We start from the raw sequence: 21,941 nt of genomic DNA on the forward strand, positions 1-21,941 counted from the left end.
ACATTAATGAAACCACGATGGAAAGACCCACTGTCCTGTACAATTCATGTACTCAGTGGGGAACATTTTCACATTAACAGATAAAGGGCTGATCCAAAGCTCATTGAAATTAATGGAAAATCTTCCACTGGCTTCAGCTGACTTTGGACCAGGCTGTAAATGAATAGCTGCCTATTTTTGGATCTGATTACAGCGTTGTTGTTGTTTTTCTGATTCACTTTTCCTATTAGATCTTTTTATCCTAACAAGGGGATTATTTCAAAAAGAACAGGAAACCCATCAGTGGCACATCAAGGGCTATATCCTGCTGGCGTAACTCATGCAGATAGTTCCACTGAAGTCAATGGAACCACTTGTACAATGTGAGCAAGGTACAGCATCACGCGGAACCGATAATGAATGTTGGAAAAAGATTCCCACAAATGGGAGGAAAGGGTAATACAAACTGCCTCCAGTTTCTGCTGTTACTTGGCTCTAAAAGGGAGTTGTGGGTTTACAAAATCAGTGTTCTACCTGTACCTTTCCTTCTTTTTACTTTGTTTTCATAAACAAGGTAGTTTAGTGTCAAGATTGCCAAAAATGGGCACCTAAGGTTAGGTTCCTAAATCAATATATAAGTGGCATGATTTTCAAAAAGTGCCGAGCACCCAGCAGTCAGCACTTTTTCCAGTCAGACCCCTTCTTCAGGGACCTAACTATGACCTTCAGAGCCTAACATTGGGGCTCTGCAGGGCCACCCAGAGGATTCAGCGGGCCTGGGGTCTTCGGCGGCAGGGGGCCCCCGACGCCGAATTGCCACCAAAGACCCGGCACTTTGGCTGCAGGTCCCGGGGCAGAAGGACCCCCCGCCGCCGAATTGCCGCCGAAGACCTGGAGCAGAAGAAGCTCCAGGGGCCCGGGGCCCACGAGAGTTTTCCAGGGCCCTCAGAGCAAGTGAAGGACCCCACTCCAGGGCTTCCGAAAAACTCTTGTGGGGGCCCCTGCGGGGCCTGGGGAAAATTCCCCCCTCACCTCCGGGCAGCCCTGGGGCTCTGCCTTCTAATATCTTAGTCTACTTCTGTAATTATTAGTGTTGATTTAGAGATGTTTCTTGGTTTGTACCTGTATCCAACACGAGGTGGCAGCAATGACAACAAATGTACATGTAGCGTAGTTGTAGCCATGTCAGTCCTCTCCTTTCCACAAGGCCGAGAACAGGCCGCTCTCGGGGTCATACTATTTCTGCTCAAAGGCTGTATTGTTAACTAGGATTTTCAGAAGCATTCGGATTTGTAAGAAGCTTATAATGGAAACAGTAGGGTTCAAAGTTGATGTAGGACACCAGGGGCGGCTCTAGAAATTCCGCCGCCCCAAGCAGGGCGGCGCGCCGCTCGCGCCGCCCTTCCCCGGTCCCGCGGCCGGGGCAGAAGTGCCTGCGGATGGTCCTGTGGCTCCGGTGGAGCATCCGCAGGCATGCCTGCGGGAGCTCCGTCTGAACCGCGGGACCAGCGCACCCGCCGCAGTCATGCCTGCGGGAGCTCAAGCGGAGCCGCGGGAAGAGGGGACCCTCCGCAGTCATGCCTGCGGCAGGTCCGCTTGTCCCGGGGCTCCGGTGGACCTCCCACAGTCATGACTGCGGAAGGTCCGCCGGAGCCAAATGCCACTCTGCCAGGACAATGCCGCCCCATGCGCCTGCTTGGCGCGCTGGGGTCTGGAGCCGGCCCTGTAGGACACTCAGTGGAGTGAGGACAGCAGCTGCCGATCAGACTTTGCAAGCTTCTATCACAACTAAAGCTTAGGTCGAGGGGGTGCAGGAGCCTTCTCAGCGTTCTATCCTGCAGAAGGGCCAGACAATCCCAGCCCTTGTATTCCCCAAGCACAAGGCCTTGAAGACTCTAGGGCTCCCTCCTGGCTATCAGAGAAACCCCAAAAGGAATAGCAAATGGTTGGGCCATGGCCCCACCCTCTTCCACACCAGCCAATGGAGGTAAGCCAGCACAGGGGCTAGGAGAGCACATGCTGCACTCTGTTAAAGAGTGCAAGGTTGGCCACTGTTTTATGCTCCTCCCATTCCGCTCTCATGGTATTGCTCCTACCTCAGACACGATACTACTGGGAACTTTCTCTCTGCACCCCATGCTACCAGTCCCAAAGTCACAATCTATCTATGTTAGGTACCTATATGGCTCCCATTACCCACTTCAAAGTCTTTAATAGAGGAGGTGATGTGGCACAGAGAGGCTACGTGACTTGTCCAAGGTCACACAGGAAGTTTGTAGTAGAGCAGGGACTAGAACCCACGTCTCCGAACTCCTAGGCTAGTGCTTTAACCACCGTCCTTCCTCTCGCAATAGAGCCCTATGGGGTCCATCAAAGTTCACCAGAGCAATGGGCACCTGAGGCGTGGCCTGATTCAGCAATGAAAATAAAAGACACTCTTTTATCCCAGTTGCATGGGCCTCTGGCTGCCGTTAACAGCATGGCACTTCCAATTTACACATGAAGGATCTATGTGGGAGCAACTACTCCACTGCCTCAGACAGTATAGAATATGTTAGGGTAGGGGCTGTGAGACTCCAGCAATAGGGTAAGTGCCTAAATCACACTGAACAGTTTAGAGAGATCATAGAATATGTGCTAACTACTTATGCTAAACCATCTGTCCCACCTTCCATTTAGCTGTGACACTCAGAGTACCTTTCCCAGACCTGAACAAGAGCGCTGTGCGGCTTGAGAGCTCGTCTCGCTCACCAACAGAAGTTGGTCCAGTAAAAGATATTACCTCACCCACCTTGTCCTTAATATCCTGCGACCGGCACGGCTACAGCTACACCACACTGAACAATTTGACAGACAAAGCTGAGGAGCACTTTCAAAGGTCTCCTTCATCATTACTAAGGTAGGAGGGTTATGATTGTGATTTACTGTAGAGCTACCATTGGAAAAGGAATTGGTTTGGCAAACTAAAACCACAGGGAGTTTGAATCTAGACACCCATTTATCTGAGTCTCAAAGTTTGCGATGGTTTAAATAAATTATTCCAGTTTTGCCCCATTTCTAATTATCCAGCACATAGTTACACTCCTTGTTTCTAGTGACTGACAATGCCACAGCTTGTCGTAATTTTAGCTGAGGTACTGTTACACGCCTTAGCTGCACATGCCCTTACTAAAGATTTAAAAGCATCCTCAGTCCTCCACAGTGGCTGCCCAACTGTCCAGTGACATGGGCACTTTCCAATTCCGCCATGCTGCACCAACAAATGCAACCTTCTTCCCCTAAGAAACTTTTTAACAGCAGCAACTAAGGTCATGGGGGTGGGAGGAAAAAATTGACTTTATGCTTTGTAATTCATGCAATTAAACAAACAAACAAACTTTGTTACCCTGAAAGGTGTGAAAACTGAAAGGAAACAGATAGGCATATGTGACCTCTAAAAATGCCTGCTCTAAACTGCAAGAGCTAGTGACACTACATCAAAATCCATCCCCGTCTTGGGAGCTTCTCTGTTGTCATTTTGACTTTAGGGTGTGTCTTCACCACAGACTTAACTCGGGTGATCAGCAGCCCTGCCTGAACACACGCTTTAGCCTGACCACTGGATAGGATCAGCCACACCACAAGCCCTACCCGGGTGTCCTCACTGGTGCTGTGCTCAGCTATCCGTGTCACTAGCACTTCGGGGGGCACATCACATGGTTCTTTGTGACACCATATATTAAATTGAGCCACTCTATGATTTTTTTCCTGGTGAATTGTGAGAGAACTTGTCTGTCCTTCAAGACATACATGGGGAATTGTGGGAAGGGCATTGGAGGACTATCAGCACTCAGCTGGTTTAGCGAGAGTCCTCACAGCAAAGTGTGCACATTATCAGCCTGAGTTAAAGTGGCACCTGAGCTCTAGCCAGGGCCATCCTTAGGCATACGCAGTATACGCTGCTGCATAGGGCACCCAAAAATTTGAGGCACCACTGGGATCATAGGTGCCAACTTCTCATCTTGCTGTGGAGGTTCTCAACCCCCCGCCTCCAATCCAGGCCCTGCCCCCACTCCACCCCTTCCCCCATGCTCCCACCCCCACCCTGCCTCTTCCTGCCCCTGCTCCATCCCTGTCTGCCTCTTTCCTGCCTCTTCCCTGCTCCTCCCACTCCCTCCCAGAGCTTGAATGCCACGAATGAGCTGTTCGCGGTGCTCCAGAAGTGCTGGGAGGGAGGGAGGGAGGGAAAAGAGTTGTTAAACACGGGGCTGCCGACGCGTGAGAGACGTGGGAGGAGGGGGATACAGGGGGGAGGTTGGTGCTGATGGGTGCTCCGCACCCCCACTAACTTTTCCCCCTGGGTGTTCCAGCCCCAGAGCACCCACACACAGAGTCCATGCCTATGAACGGGACAGCAGGTAAGAGTGGGCCGGTTCCCACACACCCAGAGTGCACTTCAGACTCCTTACTAGGCAGATGACAGGGGCCATATTCATTTTGTATTGCTAAGCGCAAGTCGGGCATAGGGGCACCGGTTTAATAATACTGTGTAGCATGGGCGCCCACTCCATGGGTGTTCCAGGGCTGGAGCACACACGGGGAAAAATTGTTGGGTGCTCTGTACCCACCGGCAGCTCCCTGCTCCGCCCCCCCCCACCCCAGCTCAACCCCGCCTCCTCCTCCTCCCAAGTGTGCCTCCATGTCCTGCTTCTCCCCAGTCCCTCCCTCCCAGTGTTTGCGCCGCAAAACAGCTGTTTTGCACGGTAAGCCTAGGAGGGAGGGGGAGGAGGGGGAACATGGCATGTTTGGGGGAGGAGGCGGGGCTGGGGTGGGGATTTGGGGAGGAGTCCAATAGGGACACGGGGCGGAGTTAGGGCGGGGATTTTGGGGCAGGGGTGGAGTCAGGGTGGGGCCGTGGGTGCGAGCACCCACCGGTGCAGAAAAAAGTTGGTGCCTGTGCTGCATAGGGCCCCATAAATCCTAAGGACAGCCCTAGCTCTATCCCATAGCCCCAGCCAAGCCAGCCAGCCCAGGTTTAAAACACCAGCAAACTCCTGTGAGAGGATTGTGTGTGTGGCCAGGATGGGGGCAAGGGTAACACCTGAGTAAGAGCCTGGGTTAACTCTGCAGTGCAGATATATTCTTTCACACTGAAATCCCCTCACATAAGTCATGCAACATGGACACTACTGCAGTAAATCTACAGGGCAGGAGGTGGGTTGGTCAATGGGTCCCTGAAATCTGCTCGAGACCCTGAAGGAGCACTTGGTGACTCATTGGCTGATATACCTCCTCCTTGTAGGGGAGATGTGGTACACAGGGGAGGCAAACCCCCATTGTGGACTCCATCTTCCTACACACCCCCATGCAGCACAACTAGCTCTGCTGCTTATCAGGTCTCTTGCATCCACAGAGGGCTATAGGGCCTGGGTTTCCCTCTTCGACAAACGAATTAGAATGAAGCCACAAGCATTTTCAATACCTGTATGTTGGATTTGTACGACAGCCTATCATGCAGCATTTAAACAGCCAGAAATGCCATGCTACATTAGCAGTATAGTAATCTACTGCTGCCACTATATTGCTTTAAATTAGGCCTAACCCCTTTAGACACTTCTGAAAATCCCACCCTATATATCTGTACAGTGTGTAACACAAAGAGGCCACAGTCCACCTACCACTATTGAACTTCAGATAAAGCAAACTGCTTCTGTCAAGTCATTTGCCTGTGAACCTGTATCTCAGCCAGAGAGTAGGGGAGCAGCCACCAGTTCAATACATCTGGCCGTCAGCACAAATTATGCAAACAGCATATTCAAGTCTCAAGCCCATTAAAGGAATGATTGTTCTCCTTCGTGTGACAGGAGATGTCTGGAGCATCAGAATTATCTAATGGGGCCTGATGGATCTGCAGTCAGAGAAATCTGCGCTTGGTGCAGGCACAAAGTGCTCTGTAATGTACAGAGAAGAGGAAGCAGTGCTACACTATTAAAGATTAATTGTGAAAATTGACTTGTTCAATTACAGCAAGAACGATGGTGCATTATCGTTGCTCTCGCTTTCAGCCTCCAGACCGGTGCGTTTTTTTTAAAAGGATTTTTATTGAATTACTGTTCCACTCTCTGAACATTTACATAAATTAGGTCAATATTATGAAACCATACAGCCATTTAACATAATCCAGTCTTGTTCTTTCTCTTTCAGTAAATATTATCCAGCCTCCACAGTTGGAATCACTGAACTTTACTGGTCGAGATTGTATCAGCTGGAATGCCAGTGACCTCTCACCTCTCTAGCTTCTACAGTAACTCAGTTTTTCAAATGGCTGCCCCACCCAGCTACTGTTTGGGAAGGAAAAATGGAACTGGGTTGAAGTGCAGCCAAGCATATGGGCTTTTCCCCAAAATCCCTGATTGGCTACTGTTGTTAGGAGTAGAGCTGTTTGGGAAAAAGAAGAAAAGTCTTTTGCAAACATTTATGGAGAAAGTTATTTCTATTTTGTATCAAAATTTCATTTCAATGGAAATTTTCCAACCAACTCTGCCTAATAATGAGATGAGAAAAAGGGAGATTGTTTTTTCTGTTCCAGCCTCTTACCAGATTCTTCACACACACACTGTTGGTCCGTGCATAATCATCCTATTATTTTTTGTCACCCCATCATCAATCTCTACCCCCACCCTCCGGGTCTACTTGTGTGTTTCAGCCACTTGTTTTGCCTGGCCTTTTAGATTGTAAACTCTGTGGGACAGGGGCTGCCATTTATTATGGGTGGGGTTTTCAAACAATACTAAGGAGAATTCAGCCTTCGGACCCCACTGGCTTTCACTGGAAGTTAGGCATTTAAGAGCTGGTGTAGTTTAGAAAATTAGATCAATCCAGCTACCTCACACAGGGCAGAGGTGTGAAAAATCCATGCCCCCGAGCAGCATAGTTAAACCAACCTAAATCCCTGTGTACACAGCACTAGGTCGACAGAAGAATTCTTCCAATTGATCTAGCTACCACCTCTCTGGGAGATGGATTTACTACAGTGACGGGCGAATCCCTCCTGTCGCTGTAGTGTCTATACTGAAGCGCAGCAGTGGCACAGCTGCACTGCTGCCCCTGTATTGCTTTAAGTGTAGATATGGCCTAACTCCTTTAGACACCTCTGAAAATCCCACCCTTTATATCTGTACAGTGCATAGCACAGTGGAGACACAGCCTGCTGGAGGGACTCTGTGCACTACTTCAACAATAATAAATCATCATTGTCTTGCCACAGATGTCTCAGCCTCAGGGTCATATTAGAATTAACAGTGGACACAAAGAGGCCAAAACATGACAGCAAAATAGTACTCACGTATCGGAAAAATGGTGCGGACATAATAAGATCTGGCTTGTACCTTTCCCTTGGAACCTGAACTAAACAGTCTGCTGGGTTTCCACTAGGGCCAGAGATCTGATACTGTGGTTAATACTCACAACTCTTTGGGAAGACAACAGGAGTTGAGGTGGTCTGTGCCTCCCAGGATTGAGTCCCAGATAGGAAGTGTCAAAATACAATGAAAGAACCTGTTACCATAAACTTCATGAGAGACTTTGGATACTGCCCACCCAAGATATTCAGAACATTTTCAGATAGGCAGCCAAAGTTAGTAGGGAAGTTATCTGAACCAAGCCACCAAATCAGCTGAGGTTTGCTCAATGGGAGCTACTTTTCCCTGATGCTGAGCACCTTTTGTGAACAACCAAGCACCCTCGACTCTTAATGGAGTCCAAGACAATTGAGCGTGTTCCACATGTCCTGAAGGAGACACTCAGCACCTTGCAGAAATCAGGTCCCTTAACTCCCTCTGCCTCACTGACCTTGCCAAAGCACACCATAGAGTCAATGCAAGAAAGTACTTTGCAGCATTCACTTACAGCAGAAGTCCGGTTCCCGCCACTCGATCAGAACGCCTTTCCTAGCACATGCAGTGGCATAGGTAGAAACAGCAGCGCACAAGCAATCCTTGCCATCAGAACAGGAGCAAACGTCATAGCGGCAGTTCTTCAGGTATGGAGAAGGGCTAACTTCATGGTGGCAAGGCTCAAATATGGACGACATCAGAACTGAGCAGGAATCTTCAGCATACTTGGCTAAAATGAGAAAAATATTATTCAGACATTTTACATTAAAAAAGCAGCGACTGTAAGTGCTGGATTATTTCCTATTAAATCATAACAGCCCTTAATTAGCAAAATAAACATAGGAAAACCTCCATTTTCTGTTCTATCACAGGCAGAATTGGTAGCGACACCTGTAAATAAGTTTGCCTGGAACTTCCTATCATAAGACCTGTTTTCAGCTTCTTATAACTATGCCAGACTTAAACTATTCAGGCTGAATTTTTTCATGTGCCATCCCCTCTCAGCTCGTGTGTGTGACTGGGCTGTGCATGTGCCATCTCCACAGATCAACTGAGCATGGACCATCCTGGAGTTGCAGGGGCTGAGAGCAGAACTTCCCGTACAATTAGTCTTTCTGGACACCAGGGGCACCAGAATTGACAGCCAAAAAACTGTCTCTCCTGTGCTCTCAATCCTTCCCCCTGCTGCAGCCCAGGCACTATGGAGGAGGAGGAGGCAGCAGTGCAGTACTGGAATGTGGGGGTAGGGGGAAGGAGAGATGGAGTGGGAAGGAAAAGATGGGGGGCAAAAGGGTTGCAGGAGCCTGAGGGAGAAAGGGTCAGGACTTGGGGTGGAACAGAGCCAGGAGCCAGTGGGGAAGCAGGAAGGATAGGCATAGAAGAGGAGGGAAGGGAAGCAGGTATCAGGAGATGAGGGAGTGTATAGGAGGAAAGGAGGAGCCTGGGCGACATAGGTGGATAGGGGCAGAGAGGGAGGAGTCAGAAGCTGTGGCAAACAGGAGCAGAGGGGGGCAGAGACAGGCTAGGGGTATAAGGGTCTACAACCACTGGAGCACACTCCTCATCAGAACCGGGAATTGAACCCAGGAGTCCCAAGTCTCTATATTTCCCTTCTGTCCGCAAATAGCTGTGAAACCCTCTTGCAAAATGTCTTTCATCCCCCTCTTGTGACTGATCCACATAAAGCATAATAGCCTACTACTTCTACAAATTAGCTCAAGTCTGTGCTGTAAATCTAATGGTCCAAACCCTCTCAATGACCCAAGTTTGGCATCAATATGGCTCCATATGATGGAATTTCTGGAGTTTCATGAGGCTTTTTTTTTTTTCAGTTTGTTTAAATTAGAAAATTAAATGTAAAAACTACATTAAAAAGAACATTATTAAGGTTACAGAATCAAGCCCTTTGAAGTTAGGAAAAGCCAGAAGTCAGGTTTCCCATGTAACCTGAATTCAGCCTCCTTATGTGTACACAATATGATACAGTTTTTAATTACATGATCACATAGTAATTTTTTCCACAGGACCCCTGCCTCATTCAGTGCATGGAACGAAAGGTGTTTTATGTATTTTACAGACGCTATCATGATTCTGTTCCCAGTACAAAACAGTTGCACTTCTATGGGATAGAAGATCACATGTTGTTACACTGTACCATATGTTATGTGGAGGTCAGGTTTCAGTACCTAAGCGAGGGTTGAGACTACAGGGGTCGCTGTCTTGTTTTAACAAGTCTTGGCAATCTCCATTGAGCTTCCAGGTATTTCCAAAATCTTCCACAAGGGCTTCCACGAGGCCAGAAGGTGTCAGAAAGTCATCCCCTTCATTGCCATTGAAGTTTCCACACAGACCACAGATTCTGTCAGTGTACATTGGGGAGAGCTCACAGAAACAAGGGTAGAATGGTTATTCTTCAATATTACTCCACAGTTTAATGGCAGTGTTTTTAATGGACTATGTAAATTCCTCAAATATACATTAAAGGGGCACCATCAACTTAAAAATCACACAGTTTTTACATACTTTTTTTAACAAGTAGTAAAAATGTACAAGTAGTAATTTTTTTAACCAATTGAATTATTTTTACTTAAGTAGAGAAAAAAGTTCCGGTTCCACCCCCCCGACCCCCACATGTATTTACTTTGTGCATTTAACAGCACTTAATGTCTAGTCACTTTCACGATTTTCCTTGGGTAGTTTATTTCCCCTGTCTGTGTTGGTCTTTATGACAGCAACAGTGGAGAGGAAAAGGATTTTTAAATATAGGGGAATGATTGTAATATCACAAAAAATGCCGGGAGGACAGAGGGGCAGGTCAATAGGAATTGCCAGTAGCCATCAACATCCATAAAAATGTGGTCTCTAAATGAATATTACAAACAACGCTTGGGGCCTGGTCCAATGGCCAGTGGTACAGTAGCTCCCTGTATGAATAGACTAGACTGCTGCCCCTTGTGCCCCAGCTTGGCAGAGGTAAGCAGTGATAAAAAAGCAGGCTGAAAAGTGGAATATCTTTCACAGTTATTCCTCTGGCTAATAAAAGACCATTGGTGAAGGGCTCCAAAGGGAAGCCAGTCCTGTTCTCACTGACAGCAGCAGCAGGTGAGGGGTACACAGAAAAAATGAAGTCAGAAAGCCCCAAGGAAAGTTAGTTTCTAACATTTCTGAAACCAAGGACACTGTCATTCTAATGACTCATATTCATCCAAAGTTTAATGTATGTTTTGGAAACTGCAGGCCTTGCCTGAAGGGGTCAAATCACAAGCTTTCAGAGGTCACCAGAGGAGTGTTCTTCTGGACGACTGCAGCGGGCAAATGCAAACACTGTAACTTTTACCAGAAGTGTTTGCACAAGTCAGTGGGAGTGGATCACTTCCCCCAATTGTCAGAAATGTTTGGCAATAGGTCAGTCCATTTACACCATAAATTAGTGCTCCAAAGGCAACAATAATGCTGACTTAGGTACCTAAATGGGAAGGAATTCATAGCAGAACATAATAAACAAAGACAATGGGAGAAACAGCTAGGACAGTAATTAGCAACAGTTATTGCTGTTATGATAAAGGTGTTGAAGTAGAAAATTAGACCTTTTAACAGCTAGGCAAGGAGATGGTCAGGATGTAAAGGTCTGAGACTTGGCAGAAGAGACCACAGATACAGAGAAAAGCCGGAAATCCTGAGAGGTGCCAGTGGATTGAACTGAATTATCCTCAACCCTAAAACAAACCCTAGGTATTTTGGTATTATATATCTAGACTAGATCAAAACACAAATTGCTGAATCCATATTCTTAAACCCTTCCCGAGCTTTCCCTCCTGTTACAGTGTTTTTTCAATTGCTGAAGCTGTCATGAACCTTTACCTTGAACTAGAATATTAAGCCCACTTTTTATGCTATTATGCAACATTTATCCAGAATTCATGATAGCAAAGATGGGTACAACTCTGTGCTTGTTTTATCATATGAGCTTCATGATGGTTCTGAGACACAGAACCATACTGGCTAGAGTGGAAGGCAAGGAAAAAGAATATAGCCAGAGCAAGAGTGTAGATGCACTATGCTCGTGCCGTGAAAGAGCAGATAAAGGGTTAAGTCATGGAGCTCTTACACTGGTGAGCTTATATTCACACACTTATTCCTGTTGACAACAATGGACCTGCTCACATGAGTAAGTGCTCAGCAATGCAAGAAAAGGGATGTGCAATCATCAGGCCCATAACGATGGTGCAGGGGAGCATGGTTAGGACCTGCAGTCAGTACATCTGTTCTACCCTTGTAGCTCGCTCACCTCCAGTGGGCAGCCGAAGGCCAGTGTGCACGGGAGCGGTGCCACAGAAACACCTGCACCCCCGTTCTGCCTCATCATGTCCCCGAGAGGATTGAAGAGCTGTGGTCAGCGCTGACTAGCCTCCACCAGTGGTCCTCAGGATGTAACAATCACACGAGGACAGCCTCCTGCATGTGCCTACAAGGTGGTATGATGGGGTTCCTGGGGTCTCTCCCCATCTTAATCTCCAGGGAAAGGCAGCCATATTTCTGGCCCTTAGAATTAGAGCCCCGTGGGGCACTAGTGTAGAGCCCTGCAGCGGGACTGGGATCCCATGGGTCTTGCAGGACTCGCTGCCATAATAGCAAGATCGGGGAGGAGTGGGATTAAAGAATAGTCCCACACAGGACTCTACCTTAGAATAAGCACAATATACTGTCCAAGTGTGTACTTTTCATACATAAATAGATTGTAAAGCCAGAAGAGACCACTCTGATCATCTAGTCTGACCTCCAGTATAACACAAACCATAGAATTGCCCTGAATTAATTCTTGTTTGAACTAGAGCAGATCTTTTAGAAAAACATCCAATCTTGATTTTAAAATTTCCAGTGATGGAGAATCCACCACAGCCCTTGCTAAATTGTTCCAATGGTTAATTATTCTCATTGTGAAAAATATGCATCTTATTTGAAGTCTGGATTTGTCTAGCTTCAACTCCTACCATCTTGTTGTATGTTTGTTCGCTAGACTGGTAAGTCCATTATTAAGTATTTGTTCCCCATCTGGGTACTTATAGACTGTAATCAAGTTACCCCTTAACCTTCTCTTTGATAAGCTAAATAGAGTCTCTCACTATGAGGCGTGTTTTCCTTGATTCATTCTTGCGGCTCTTCACTGAACCTCTCCAATTGATCAACATCCTTCTTGAACTGTGGACACCAGAACAGGACATGGTATTCTAATAGCAGTCACACCAGTTTCAAATACAGAGATAACATAACCTCCCTATTCCTACTGAAGTTTCCCATTTATGTATACAAGGATCCCATTAGCCTTTTTTAGCCTCAGCATCTCACAGTGGGACCTCATGTTCAGCAGATTATTCACCACAATACCCCAAATCTTTTTTCAGAGTCACTGCTTCCAGGATAGAGTCTCTAATCCTGTAGGTATGACCTACATTCTTTGTCCTAATTGCATACATTTACATTTAGCTGTATTTAAATGCATATTGTTTGCTTGCACCCATCTTACCAAGCAATCCAGATCACTTTTTATCAGTGAATAGCCTGCCCTCTTCCTTATTTACCACTCCTCCAATATTTGTATCATCTGCAAAGTTTATCTAATTTCATGTTTTCTTCCTGGCCACTGATAAAAACGTTAAATAGCGTAGGGCCAACAACAGATCCTCACAGGACCCCACTAGAAACACAAGCAGGGCCGGCTCCAGACCCTACCGTGCCAAGCGCGCGCGTGGGGCGGCATTTTAACTGGAGGGCGGCAGGCGGGTCCGGCGGACCTTCCGCAGTCATGCCTGTGGGAGGTCCAACGGAGCCGCGGGACGACCGGACCTCCCGCAGGCATGACTGAGGCGGGTGCGCTGGTCCCGCGGCTCGTGTGGACCTCCCGCAGACATGCCTGCGGAAGCTCCACCGTAGGCGCGGGACCAGCGGCACATCTGCGGGAGGTCCCGGGACCGGCGCCCGGCAGCGCAAGCAGCACAGCGCGCCACCCTGCTTGGGGCAGCGGAATTCGTAGAGCCGCCCCTGAACACAAGCACCTCACTGATGATTCCCTATTTACAATTACATGTTGAGACCTATCTGTTAGCTCATTTTGATCCATTTAATGTGTGCCATGTTGAATTTGTATCATCCTAGTTTCTTAACCCACGTCATGTGGCATCAAGTCAAACATCTTAAAGATGTCTAAGTATATTACATCAACACTATTACCTTTATCAATCATATTTCACCATTGTGCTTATGAAGCAGAATCTTGAGAAATTCAATCAGTCTAGTGCAAAGTATAAAAGCATCTTTGCTGGGAATATAAAAGGATTTATTATAGGATTATTGATTAGCCTTATTTTTTGTTGGACGCAACAATAATAGTAGCTTTATTAACAATCAGTTGCCCTATACTCCACAATACAAACTTCTCTCTTTACGTTGACCTGGAATGACCATAAATATTATTCTTAGTAGGAGCAGCATGCTGTATATCCTGTGCAATTAAATTATGTTTTTCCTTGAACATATGAATGATTGTATCCTATGGGCCAAATTCATCTCTCATTTTCACCTATGCAATCCTATTGACTTCAGTGGGAATGGACAAGAGTAAATGAAATCAAAATCTGGCCCATAGGGGTCTGCTGTAATGAAAGCAAAGCTATTCACGGTTAATGGCTACTGTTAGTGCACAGAAAAGAAAGAGAGAAAAAAAACCAAGCTGTTTCTGCGATGCAAATATTTGTTTCTAGAAAACAAAGGGATCAGTATATTGCTCTGAAGGCTGAGAGAGAGAATGGAATTTCTAGCTTGCAACACAAGCAATTTCTCACATCAGACAAGAAAGTCTTTGTGTATGTTTGGTTGGGATGAGAGGAGAAAAAACTACCTTCACCAGAAGTTTACCACGGCCATCCCAGTCAATCTGTAAATCTTCCCCATAGGTGAGGCGAACTGAAGACATCATAATACGCTGGATACGGAGGGCACCTCAAAAACACATTGGGCAAGTTTCAGACAAGAAGGGATGCATTCTGTCATCAGCAAGGAGGATACAATGTCCTCATCACCCATCAGCCCATGAGATGGATCTCAGCAGATACACTTAAGGTTTGTCTACACTATTTTCTTTGCACAAATGTAATGGAAATGATGCAAACCCTTAGTGTAGAAATATGGATTTGTACCATTTGATTTACCCCAGATACAAACCCAGTACCAACCGGGGCACAAAGACAGTGCTAGTGTAGCACAGCTGCTTACTGGTCCTAGGCTCCCCACAAGGTGCAGAGATAGGCCAAGTGTAGAATATCACCTACTCCCATGATACAGGCCAATGGAGTTAGCACCACACAGCAGGGGAGGTGCAGACTGCACAATGACAAAGTGGGACACACCAACCATGCTCCCCTGGTTGCTGTGCATCACTTTGACACTCCACAGGTATTGTATCCCCTGGTCTGGTGCATGTCTGCACTTCTCCTTAGCATGATCTGGACCTCACAGGCCCCAAAAGCAACACATGTAAGCATCATCCAGAGTTATTGGTGAAATCACTGCAGTCCTCTTCTAAAATGTTAAGTTTTGGGGTAGATAAAATGGATACTTTACATTGGTTTTGAATGTCATGGGCTAGATCCTCAAATAGTCAACAGCAGCATAACCCCACCAATTTCAATGGAGCAGGGCCAATTTACACCAACTGGGGACCTGGGCACATGTCCAAGAGAACCCGGCAAGATGCAAATTCAATAAAAGGTGATGGTAACTATATAAAATGCGACTCAGAGTTGGGAATAGGAAACACTCTTTGGGCTAGGCTAAAGCCTGCCTGATAAAGTTGAGAAGGGAGACACCTTCGGGTATGTCTATACTGCACACTATACCTGGGACTATGGACTCCAGCCTTGTGGACTCAGTGTTTCCAAGCCCGTGCTTGAGTGTCTACACTGCGTTGTAAACCCGGGTTTAGAATTGCTGGATGCTGGTCTCACAGCCGTGCTGACATGTCCATACTATGCTATGCAGACCTTCTTGACCTGCGTCCACAGTAAAAATGACAGGGCCTGGACCTGAGTCCCAGTGTCTCTGACCCACCCCTAGTAGCATCCTAGGATAGGGTCACGAGTTCTTGCTGACTGGGGTAGACTGATTCTGTGTGGACAGAAGCAGGGCTTGGACTCAAACCTGAAGTAAAGCCTGGGCTCAGTGTAATGTGACAGTAATGTGTGGTCTGAATTGTTACATGCCACAAACATACCTTGTGTCAACGGAATCTGTACATCCTGCCCATTCAGAGAGATGACACCCCCATGCTTCATTTTGATGATGCTGTTCTCCATGTCCTGGATTCGGACCGAGGCCGAGCGGGTGCACACTGCATCAAGATCATCAGCACACTAAAAAGATGCCAACATTTCCTATGACTGTTAGGATTTCACTTTATCAATGAGTCAGCTCCTACAGCATGCTGGGCCAGAAGCCCTCCTGTGGCTGTAATTTTAGTGTCATATCTGTTGCCCATGGAGCTTGGTTTAGTATTTATTTTATTTGGCAGTAATGCAAGGAACCTACAGGCCTGTATCCTGTAAAGCACTGGCTACAGCAGTTAGCATAAGGCATGCGACCTATGAATGTTTGCACAGACAAATGGCCCAATGGTCACCCCTAAGTTTTGGGGAATTGGGAATAGAGTGTTTAAGGGGGAAGTTTGTAAATAGTGACACCAGGAATCCACAGGACTATGAGCCAACACTAGCTCTTGGCTATTTTAGGATAGGAACAACTGCAGATATCTGGTCACAAGAGTGCCATAGCAACAAATTGACATATATGATAATAAGATGAGATCATTACTATCCTAACCTATAGGAGAAGAGCACCCGAACATTAGTAGGGTGAGGAAATACAAATAAGAAGGGAGAAATCCCTAGCGACTATACATGAGGCATAGGGATGTCAGCATAACATGTTATAAAAGTTGTAGCCCAGCCTGTGTGCAGGAGGAGAGAGAGGTTACAGGATGAAGACCAGGTGATGATGAGTAAGGTGATAGTGATGAGGAAGATAACGGATAACATTTCATGTTGTTCTGCAAGGAATGTGAGAGTAGACGGATGTTCAGATGCACATTCTGTATTATTTCTATCTACCTTGCTGGGTTAGAGTGTCTGTGACTTTGCTGAATGCATTAATAAAACTGTTACAAACACAGAAAGGTTCCTAAAGTGTGAGTGTTGCAACTGTGCACACCAGGGTTCCCAACTGAACAGTAATTTTAATAATACTGGGCCTGATCTTGGGGCAAGGAGCTGTCAAACCACAGAGGGGTAACTGGGAATTCTTAAGTACTCGGTGTAATTAATACACAATCTATAGATCAGGCTACTCTAGGGCAGCGTCTGTTCTCAGGGCACTGGAAAAGGAGCTATGAGGCCATGACAGCAGGCCCCCTGGTACGCAGGCTGCACTGTGTGATGAGAGAGCCTCTCCTCTTGACTGCTCTGTCTGGTGTGATGATGAGACACGTCACAAGTCTGTTCAAATGGGGAACTAGAGGCGCGCAGCTCTCACTCTCATCATTTCGGGCGCTGATGTCACTAGTTACGAAGCTGTGGGTAGAACATTCTGCAGACAGGGAACGGTGACTCACTGGCTCCCGTCTTCCCTCATCAGTTTCGAAAGAACAGTTTCAGTGGAAACCAGTTATGCCAGTTCCACACGCACAGCTCTGATCTCTGATCTGTTATGTAATAGGCACAAACGTAATAATCACTAGCGCTGAAGGGGGTTGTGGGTGGGGATGGGCAAAACCCATTTCCCTAAAGCAAGTGAGCTTTCTGCTCACCTTCTCTCTGGGTCCTCTTAAGTCTTAACCATCCCTAACCTGTCCCTGCTGCCTTGGAAAAGTTTCCCCATCTCTGCCTGCCACTGTGCTCTTCATGCTGCTTGCTGCTTCTGCTACCTGCCTGCCTGCCTCCCTCAACCTGCCCAGGTGCCTTCCTCTCTCCTTTCAAAACCTCTGCACTCCCACTGCTGCGGCCCTTTCTCTCTATCCTACCTCTCTGCTCTCCCTCAATATTATGCCCTCACTCCTCCCTCTGCAAACTCCCTTACCTTCCCCACCCTCCTTCCCAATCCCTCAGTTCTCTCACTCACTCCCATACCCATTTTACTGCCCTTTCTGCAAAACACCCTGAGGAAACTCTGCTGGTGTCCTTCCTGTCCCAATATGCTCTGGCACCCTTCCTATTTCTCTCTGGCTATCTCCCCTTCCTGCAACGGGGTCCTTGCCATTCTCGCTGTGGCAGAGGGCGCAGGAAACAAGTTGAGAGGGGCTGACATACTAGGGAGTAATGCAACTTATTAGCCAATGCATCCCTGTGAGAAAAAACTCCAGATACTATTAAGGTAATAATGCTACTACATGCCCCATAGCTTCTTCTCAGGGCAATTACCCAGCCAGCAGCCCAAACAGTTCAGTGTATGAGGCACACCCTCCTCTGTCTCTTGTATTTATATGCTAACTTGGCAAAGCTCCAGAGAGACAATGCAGTCCAACTGTGAATGTGAATTTACAGCCTGGGGTTAAAGGAGTGGCAGCAAGAAGAGGCAAAACATATGTTAATTCAGAAGAGAGATTCTAGCTAATTTTATAGAAAAATGCCATTTATGTGCAGAGGAAGCTCTAGTCATCCACTCACACACACCCAATCTCTCTCTCTCACACACACACACAATGCTGTTACCTGGACCGTCTCTATGATGACAGAAAAGGAGTTCTCCTCACAGTCTTTGGCAAATAAGTATTGACAAATCCCGCTGAAGGTGAAATGCTTGTTGTCAAAACTTTTGAAATGGGATTGGCCAGTGACGGAGCATTCGCCTGAGAAATACCAAGGGAAAACAGTCAGATCATTGAACAAATTCCTGCTTTTTGTGAGACAGACAGAGGCGGGGGGGAACAGAGCAGGCCCTGCCAGGCTCTCAGCTCCTAAAGGCTGCCTAGTGGTGGCAGCGTAGCTGATTCCACTGATGGATGTTATCGCCATTAGAAATGAGGACTCCAGCCAAAGTTAGGAAGACCATGCTGCAAGGTTTTCTCACACAGAGTGAAATTCACCCTTGCACAGAGAACCCTTCAAAATTAGTGTTTTCTGTAAATTTACAGATGCCAGCTACCCAGGTTTAATCTGATAAGCTAATAATAGCTAGCTCTCATATAGCATTTCTCACCAACAGCACTCAAAGTGCTTTATGTAGGAGATAAACATCACCTCTATTTTATAAATGAGGAAATTGAGGCACGAGGGGGTGAAGTGACTTGCCCAAAGTCACCCCAACAAGCCAGTGGCAGAGCCAGGATTTTAACCCAGGTCTCCCAAATTCCAATCCTGTGCTGTATCTACTAGACCATACTGCCCCTAGAGGTCCAAATGCTGCAATTTAACTAAATCAGTTTTTAGAACTGTGTAGATGAGGCCTACGTTGCAGAACTGAGTGCTTTACAAGTTAAAAATGGAACACTTCTTGTTCCTCAACCCCTGCTGTGATGTTCTTTTGTGGTGGTGCCTCACTCTGGATTTTTGTTACACCCTTGGGTCTTGGCAGGTTGAGAACACTGTCTCTGTGTCTCTAGAACATTATAATGTGGTCTTGTCATGGCTCCAGTAGCTGAATGCCTGTATCACAATAGCCTTATTTAAAACAGAACAGGAAAAAATGGGTTAGTTCCTTTGCTGGGTTTCCTGGGACTTATTCAAGCATTTACGTAAAAAAATACTTTGATTTTATGAATCACAAAGGCAGGAGTGCTGGAAATTTTTTTATAGTGGAGGTGCTAAAGGTAGAAACCATATAGTTGAGTTGTTACTACTACTTCAAGCCGAGGATGTGGCAGCACCCCCAGCACCTATGCTCAAAAGGGATAAAGAGCTGAAAGACAATCAGACTAAGGCTATGGCTACACTTGCACGCTTTGAAGCGCTAAGTGTAGTCAAAGTGCCAGCGCTGGGAGAGAGCTCTCCCAGCGCTGTCCATACTCCACCTCCCTGTGGGGAATAACGTACAGCGCTGGCAGCCGCGCTCCCAGCGCTGGGGCTTTGACCACACTGGCGCTTTGCAGCGCCGCAATTTGCAGCGCTGGAGAGGGTGTGTTTTCACACCCTGCTGCAGCACTGCAAATTTGCAAGTGTAGCCATGGCCTAAGATATAGTTAAGTGTTTCTTACAGAGGCAGAACTTCTGGTGGTATTTCCTCTTATATTTAGTTTATTTAATTATCATTAAACCAGAAATAATTCACAGTTTAACAGCTAAAACCACAGCTCTTACAGAATAAAACTGAATTCCGGCTTGCAGTCCCTCCTACTGTAAAAAGGAACTACTGAAATATAGGACTTTTTAACATATCTGCTCCCAGTGTGTATGTAGAAGGTTGTTATTATTTCTGTGGTGGTAGGGCCCAGAGGCCACAATTAGACCTGAGACCTCATTATATTAGGCACTGCCCAAACATACAGGAAAGACATGTTCTCTGCACCAAAGAGCTTACAATTTAATCAAGTTATTTCATGCGGTCAAGCCCCAACACCTACATGGAGCCCCAGTGAAGTCAATGAGAGTAGGGATGACAGGGGAGAGAGGAGAAGGGGGATATTTGTACCAGGCCCTCAAATACAGGGAGGCTCCCAAAACGTCTGTAACATCTGCATAAAGAAAGTGAAATGGAAGGGGGTGGGGCCCCAGCGAACATGATGTAGTAGGGCCAGAATTTCTCTGTATGGGCCATGCAGGGATCTGCCTGCACAGAACAAATTGAAGGCGCTGGGCCTAAAATGACAAGCCAATATCAAGGGTGAAGGAAGAGGGCTACCTTCACAATGTGTGCAGTCTGAACATACATAAGTAAGTGACCACATAGACATTACTACACTTATCCACCCCTCAGCCTTAATTAGTTAACTAATGAGTTAGATCTGCTTGCTGAAGGGACCAAAGCAAGCAATTTTTTATTCCTGTTCCTGTTCACCTGGCAGAGCCAATTCAGCTCAAAGACAGGGAGCTGGATTCTATTACCTCCTGTGCAGCAGCAGAATTGTAAACTATGTTCTAACTGCAGGCCTTTGCTCCACACGTATCGATTCACCTCAGTAATCCCAATAAAGACAAAGGGGCTGCAATCACGAACAGATTTTGGCCCACGTATTTCTTACTGATGACAAGGAATGAGCCATAAAGATCACGGTTTGGGGTTTACACCTCAGGCTGAATTTGCACTTAAAAGCAGCAGCGTTTTTCACTTGTGAATTGATTGCATTTGATTTAGAGTCATGAGACACAATAAACATGGAACCTTGTGGGCCTTTTTTCCTTTTTTTAAGCAGTTACTTTGCACAGTTGTGCTGCACTTGAAGAACTCACCAATGAACTAGACAAACATAGGGCTGGATTGGGCCTGTGTGTGGCAGGCCTGCACGGAATTTCTCATAAAATATGTCTCCCTTCCATTTTCAGTGATTCCACACCTCTCAAATTGTGCTTTTCTCTGAAATTTTGGAGCAACTGCTATTTCCATTTGAAGCAGGGGATATTTTCAAGAAGGATGGGGCAAGGCAGCTGAGAGTCCAATGAGAGGCTTTTCAATGTCCACTTGCAGGTAGGTATAATTCTCCCACTTTGATCCTTTCTTGATCTCACCTCTGTCTTTGCCTCAGAGAGCTACATGTTTTCCCCATTTTCTGATCTCCCACGTCCCCCAAGTCCCCCTTCTCTTAGTTCTCCTCCTGTCTCACAACTCAGCACTAGGTAGGTCACAGCTGCCTGTGACTATCCCCCTACACATACTCATGCTGGGGGCTGCATCAGGCCAGTGCAGGCTTCCTCTTTCTCTGCTGACTGCAGTGCTGGAACTGAAGGAGGGCCCAGAGCAGCAAATGTACATTTCAGATTCAGGGGAATGGGTTTATGGAGTGAAGGGGGGAATGGGGACTTTGCTGGAGCAGTCTTATGGCAAGAGGTATGACACTCAATCATCTCCTCCTCCCTCCCTCCACACCCTCCAGGATGGATGAGTACCCAGGATGTAAGTGTCAGCTATCCATTGCAAGCAGGTTGTTCTAGGTGAGTTTAGGAAGGAGAGGAAAAAAGACTGGTGGCCTGCTACCCCCCTGTGTAATGGAACACAGCTGGCCTACTTGCCTCTCCCCAGCCATGGCTCCTTGAACAGAACACATCACTTATGACCCAAGCTTGCAAACACTACTAAACAGAGTACCATGCATGGTCCAGTTTACTTCTATGACATGTAGGGCTTACTGTTGTAAGTAGTCCCATCAGAGTGTTTGCTAAATCAGGCCATTAGTTAGGGCTTGTCTACATGGGGACATTCAGAAAAATTAATCCAAATTGATTCTCAAAGTGGATTAGTTAAACTGCATTAAACCCTTGTGTGGACACTCTTAGGGTATCTACACTACAATTAGACACCCACGGCTGGCCCATGCCACCAGACTTGAACTTGTGGGGCTCGGGCAAAGGGGCTCTATAATTGTGGTGTAGATATTTGGACTCAGGCTGGAGCCCA

The 21,941-nt window shown here is 46.7% G+C and overlaps 1 protein-coding gene across 2 annotated transcripts in view; it reads right to left on the reverse strand.

Moving 5' to 3' along the window:
* Positions 1 to 21,941, reverse strand: part of VWF (von Willebrand factor) — a 232,140-nt gene that overhangs the window by 163,133 nt on the left and 47,066 nt on the right. For both annotated transcript variants that reach the window (XM_039539548.1, XM_039539538.1), the window contains 5 exons: positions 18,107 to 18,243; positions 15,619 to 15,757; positions 14,248 to 14,348; positions 9,539 to 9,734; positions 7,867 to 8,082 (listed from right to left, as the gene is read on the reverse strand). In XM_039539548.1, coding sequence (XP_039395482.1) covers positions 7,867 to 8,082; positions 9,539 to 9,734; positions 14,248 to 14,348; positions 15,619 to 15,757; positions 18,107 to 18,243 — 789 coding nt within the window. The remainder of the gene's footprint in view (positions 1 to 7,866; positions 8,083 to 9,538; positions 9,735 to 14,247; positions 14,349 to 15,618; positions 15,758 to 18,106; positions 18,244 to 21,941) is intronic.

Source organism: Mauremys reevesii, linkage group 1, assembly GCF_016161935.1.
Source record: "Mauremys reevesii isolate NIE-2019 linkage group 1, ASM1616193v1, whole genome shotgun sequence".
In the NCBI taxonomy this organism is placed as follows: domain Eukaryota; kingdom Metazoa; phylum Chordata; order Testudines; family Geoemydidae; genus Mauremys; species Mauremys reevesii.